Source organism: Lytechinus pictus, chromosome 13 (assembly GCF_037042905.1).
Source record: "Lytechinus pictus isolate F3 Inbred chromosome 13, Lp3.0, whole genome shotgun sequence".
Lineage (NCBI taxonomy): Eukaryota > Metazoa > Echinodermata > Echinoidea > Temnopleuroida > Toxopneustidae > Lytechinus > Lytechinus pictus.
Genome location: NC_087257.1, coordinates 21,604,001 through 21,610,000, shown reverse-complemented (window position 1 = coordinate 21,610,000; position 6,000 = coordinate 21,604,001). Strand labels below are relative to the sequence as shown.

Genomic DNA, 6,000 nt, shown 5'->3' with positions numbered 1-6,000 from the left:
TCACCTACTCACAATTATTTTTTTACTTTATTGTATGAAATATGATTTTTTTTTCCTAATCATAATGTGAAACAAGATTTGATTCTTCCCATAACAAGTGGAACTACAATTTTTGTTACCAATTATGATTCAATAAAGAGCTTCATAATTGTCAAAATATTCTTGTCAATAACTAAAGCTTAGCACCATCTCAGGGGAAAGGAGAGGTTAAAAACAAATAAAGGCAGCCTACATTGAATGTATTATAGCATCAAAGGCAAATAAATTCAAGCGTGAAACTCAATAAATCCTAGAAGCAAATTGTCTTTCCATAGCATAATTTTGTTCTTTAAATATTTGAAATGTAATATATGAAATCAAACTACTAAAAGGAACAGTGGAATTTAAAAAAAAAAATTAATTTGTCTTTGTTGCACCAGTTCTGAAATATCAAACTGGAGGGGTGTTACACAAAAAGAGTTAAGTATGGCTTAGTGTTGCACTTAAATGCCTAGTTGTGTGGGGAATCAAAGGTATGACCACATCGGTCAGATCATGCCAAGAGGACACACACTACTGCCTATTGATCAATAAGATTGTACGTTTCATATCGTGTATGCGTCGGCATTTAAGTGCAACTCTAAGTCATACTTAAATCTTTGTGAAACGCCCCCCTGGTTATAATGGTAACATTCAAGAACTGGTTTAATAATACCGACTCAGGATTACTTACGATGACATCAAACTTGGCATAGATGTCAACAATCTTGTTGTTCTCATCAACGATAGGCAAGGCTGATACCCTCTTATTGATGAACATACTGAGAGCTGTTATCAGAGGTGTATCTGGTCGGGCCTGTTATGAACAGATTATGAAAAGAAATAAAGAGAAATAAGGCAATTACTGTTAGACAGAAAGCTGTTCTGGAAGACCCATATTCTGAAATGAGGTTTCAATTATACCATGGTGCAAAACCATGGACTATGCAGACTTTTGTACATAACTGTGCTGATTTCATCCCGTACAGTTTTAAATCTGCTTTTGGTAAAGGGCACTGAGAAGGAAGTGCAATAATATCAGTAATGTGTCTTTTGGGAATATGGGCTAGAGAGGTTTACAATAAGCCAGTTCGGAGATTCAATCTGCGCATGATCAGAAGGTCATTTGCAGTAAAATGACATGGTGGTTTAATATTCAATGAGATAAGCACCGACTGTGACGTCTTGATTATTCATATTGTTTTTTTCATGAGATCCACAAAAAAACAATGCATCCACTAGCAACGGGTATTTCGCAGTTGGCCAAGTACAAAATGCTAATGCATTCAAAGTAGAAATACAACAAATACCTTCATAGGGCATTCATTGGTGTGCTATTCTAGTCACCTGTTCTATCATATTTCTGCATCTTGCTATGTAAGGCATGCTTACATAATATATTGCTTTGAAATCTGCCTATCATAATGAAAGAAATGAAAGTTCATTTGACCAAAATTGCCCACGAGGTAAATCTGAACTGGTCTATTACAAGACAGACTCTTTTTCTTCTTGATAAACATACCGGGGGCTGTTCTCAGTTCTATCTGGTCAGGCCTATTTTTAACAACATAATATAAAAATGAACATACAAGTACCTAGAAATACAGTACAACAAGGCAACCACTACAGAATTATTAGGAATTAATTTGTTTGGCTTTTTAAAATCATCGAGCTAGTTTCCACTCTCTTGCTTAAACCACGTCTATGTCAGAACTATCTATGATGAAAACAATAGTAATTCATCAGATTTAAAGACTTTCTACAAACCTACTGCTTTCTGCATCTCCTTGAGTTTGGCTTTTCCTACAGTTGATCATAAACTATGTATATAGTCAATATAAGATAAATCCATGAGCCCATATTCTGAAGTCTGGTTTAATTCAAACTCTGGTCTAAAGTCGTGGTTCAACTATGGATAGCCAATTGTGACACAAATCTCTAACAGTAACGGTTCAATCTATCAGCTCATCTGTTACTCATAATAACTCAAATGGTTTTCTTCGCCATCAATGATGACGATGATGCACAGCATTCGTATAGCGCCATATATCTGTCAAAGACATTCAAAGGCGCATTGGAGGAGCCAGCCAATCTGGGTCGCCTACAAGGGCGCGCACACAGAACTGTGACCCGCAGGTCTCTCCTCCCGATAACCATGATAACTGGTTGGGGAATGCAGGTGGACCACTACACCGGGGTTTCCCCCTACTCTTCTTCAAATAGTGCAGTGGGTTCTTAACGTGCAAAGGTGGTGATTGTCCTCTACACGGGGCCTCCATTTAACGTCCTATCCGAGGGACGGAGTGTTTTCCACTGTAACATAGCCTGCATCTATGAATGAAAGAATCATATCATGATAACAAAAATTTTGATATTTCTGGCTTCCTATACGTTTAGCACTGAGTTAGACCTTGGCCTAAGTTAGTTCCGACTTCATAATACGGGCCATGGAATACAAAAATGATCTCTACTCACAGTGGCGATGTTGTTGTATGTCCCAATGTTGAGTTCTTTCAGTGTCTTCTTCAGGAAAGATGGGCTCTTTATTTCAGTTTTTTGCTACAATACACAACGCAGAGAAAGAAAAGGGTAAGTCATCTCTTCAATAAAGCTTCTTAGCATTGTGCAGACATTACAATGTGCTGCATAACTTAGTCTTCTGCTACAATACACTAAAATAAAAGAGAAGAAAATGTACATCATCTCTTCAATGTAAGGATTTGCAATGGGCTGCATCCAATTCCAAAAACTGGCGATATTCAAATAAAAAATGAATAATAAAAAAGCAAACTGCCTGAGTTTCAAAAAATCTGGCTGAACTTTGATCATGTATTTTGTAGTGGAATTTATTGTTGATTCAGATTAATTCAAATGGATTAATTTGCAATACAGAGTTTTACATCTCTTACTTTCAATAAATAGCTGTGTTATGAAAAATAAAATAAATATTCTACAGTAAATTTGCGCAAAAGTTACCTTGATGGAAAATTTGCCATCCAACGGTATCTTCCATGGAATCCTAAATTTTGATTGGCTATTGAACATTTTAACCATGATAGTTGCTATTAGACGGCGAAGTTACCATGATAGAAACTTTTTGTGTAAGAAGGACCTGGGGGGTGTTTCACAAAGATTTAAGTATGACTTAGAGTCGCACTTAAATGCCTAGTTGGCTGCGATATAAAAAGCATGACCACATTGGTCAGATCACGCCAAGACGATGCGCACTACTACGCATTGATCAATAAGATTGCACGTTGCATACCCTGTATGCGTCGGCATTTAAGTGCGACTCTAAGTTACGCTTAAATCTTTGTGAACCCCCCAAGGTTTAGAGAAGCATAGCTTACCAGCAGAGCAAGGAACTTGAGTATCCGTTTGTGAGTTAGGATGTAGATGACGTTTCCTGTGGCTTGGTCTATAACAGGTAACCTGTGGATCTTCTGTTGAATCAACATCTTAACAGCTTCAAACAAACTGAAGATAAAACAAGACAAGAAAAAAATGTGTGCTAGATAAGACATAAATATTCACTACAAACTTGTCAAGCTACAATAAACATTTAGAATAGCACCTTAGGAACTTCAAACAGAGTTTGGCTCAATTACTTTCTTCAATTACAATTACGTAATTGAAGAAATGTTCTATTACAATTACTTTTCAATTAAATTACATTCTTTTCAATTACAATTACCAATAACTTTGTCAATTACCTTTACAATTCAACTCCTTTCTAAAAAGTCAGAAATTAAATCAATTTATATTTTGTATATAGCACACCCATTTCAACATAATTTCAAGTTAAGAGAGAAACTGACAAAAGGAATATTTATTAGTTTAGAGAGCATTGATCCTGCCCATCGCTCCCTTTAATGCTAAAATCAATTGACATTCTCAATAATATGTAGATCTGCATGCTTCATTTGTAGAAATCATAACGTACATGTAAACTAAAGTGAAAAGAGAAATAAGCAATCCAGAATAAATTGAATAATAAATTAAGTAATAAAAGGTATGTAATTGAATGTAATTAAAAGTAAATGAAGTGAAATACAATTTTTCATCTAAAATTACAATTACTTTCAATTTAAAATTTCAATTACAAATTACAAATACAATTACTCAAAAAAATGTAATTAATTATGTAGTCGATCAAATACTTTGTAATTGAGCACAACCCCTTGCTTCAAACATACTGAAGTTTAAAATGAAAAAAAAAAATGTTTGATAGACACGACACAAATACAATCCAACCAACCTTAGGTGAAAACATGTCTTTAAATTTAATGGCCACCAAAACTGTCTCCCATTTGAAAGATCTATGCAAGATCATCCTGGTGCATCCTGGGAAAATGCTGCTTTGTATGAAAGGGGTACAAGATGAATGAAAATTTCACTAACCTTTGGTCTGGATTGATCCATACAAGCGGTCTGGCTTTCTCCTTTAACACCTCTGCATAAAATGAAATATGAAAAATAAACAGCATTGAACTAGAAAATATTAGTAAATTTACATGATATTGCATTGCTCAGAAAAGGAAATTAGAAATATTCCATGAGTTAAGGCCAGTATTGCACAAATCATAGATGAGTGCAGTATTGAGTGGAATAGTACTGGTATCTCATGAAGACAAGTCATCCAATATAATCATTATCTTTTCATGATCATTATTCTTATCAGCATAGGCAAATCATATATACCAAAATAAGGCATGTACATATACATTATATATAACATTAATTAATGTTTTTTTACCTTCCCTAGTTGTTTTCAAATATTTTAACTAAGGATAAAAATGTTCAGGCTTTAATATTTCAATTCCATGGATCCCTACACATCCATTTTTGTCATGGAATGGCAAGGGGGGGGGGGGGGGGAGGTGTGATAAATGAGATAGGAAAAAAGTAAATTGCTTTCCTTTAAATTAAATTAAATTCATTCACCTTATCTATCATCCTTTAAATATCTTTAATGTCCTACTGCATTTCTCATTATTTCAATTCTCACATAATAAAAGGCAATAATTGCTTGGTTAACAATTGTTTAGTGTTGTTTAGTTATGGTATATTCATCTTACCTCGCCATGTTGCTATCTTGTGCTCTTCTAACTCATCCATTTTAACCTAGGGATAGAAAAATATAGAGAGAAATGAGAGGGAATATGGGGGGGGGGTGGGGGAAATGGGATACAGAGTGGGAAGAAGTAGGAGAGAGAGTTGAAGGGGAGGCAAGATTTGGGCAAGAGAGACAGACAGAAAGAGAGCAAGTGAGAGAAATAGAGAGACACAGAAAGAGAGAAAGAAAGAGCAAGTGAGAGAAATAGAGAGACACAGAAAGAGAGGAGAAAGAAAGAGAAGAGAGGGGAAAGGAAAAGAGAGAAAAGGGGAAGGTAAAAAAGTAAAAGAGGGGAAGAAAAATAAAGGGTTAGTGAGAGTAGGGCAACAAAAAAGGGAAAAGAGGTGATTGAATTGACAGAAAAATAAAAATAAAAAGATAAGCAGATATAGGCCGGGAAATGGGCATTAAAAAAAGAAATGGGGAAAGGAAGAATAGGACGGGAATTAGAAAGGAAAAAAGAGATAGAGAAATATCATGTAATTTCTTTTCATGTGGATCAAAACATATATGGCAATAAATCTTGACAGCTAGCCATAAACTCAGAAACCGGAAAGGCTTTAATGGGAAAAGCTTTCGTGTTATACATGTATATGGATTAGAGCGATACCCTAGCAAAAACTCTTGGATAACAAAGCAAAATTGTGGTACTACAGTGCGTCCAAGAAAAAAAGGAAACTGGGATTGCCATGTCTTTTTCTTCAAAGGCAAATGAATGATGATATTTCATTTATATAATCATGTAAATCAATTATTCCCCTTTGTTTTGAGAACTAATCTGAGACGAACACTTTACGCATTAATGAGCAAGATGAGTGTGAAATTTTAATGTCAAACACAGGTTGCGCATTGAAAATTTGGACAAA

General features: G+C 35.0%; 1 protein-coding gene across 5 annotated transcripts in view; it reads right to left on the bottom strand.

Annotated features, from left to right (window-relative positions):
• Positions 1-6,000, bottom strand: part of LOC129274329 (5'-AMP-activated protein kinase subunit gamma-1-like) — a 32,522-nt gene that overhangs the window by 4,978 nt on the left and 21,544 nt on the right. For all 5 annotated transcript variants that reach the window (XM_064108860.1, XM_064108862.1, XM_064108863.1 and 2 more), the window contains 5 exons: positions 5,097-5,142; positions 4,420-4,471; positions 3,369-3,495; positions 2,494-2,577; positions 713-835 (listed from right to left, as the gene is read on the bottom strand). In XM_064108860.1, the coding sequence (XP_063964930.1) occupies positions 713-835; positions 2,494-2,577; positions 3,369-3,495; positions 4,420-4,471; positions 5,097-5,142 (432 nt within the window). The remainder of the gene's footprint in view (positions 1-712; positions 836-2,493; positions 2,578-3,368; positions 3,496-4,419; positions 4,472-5,096; positions 5,143-6,000) is intronic.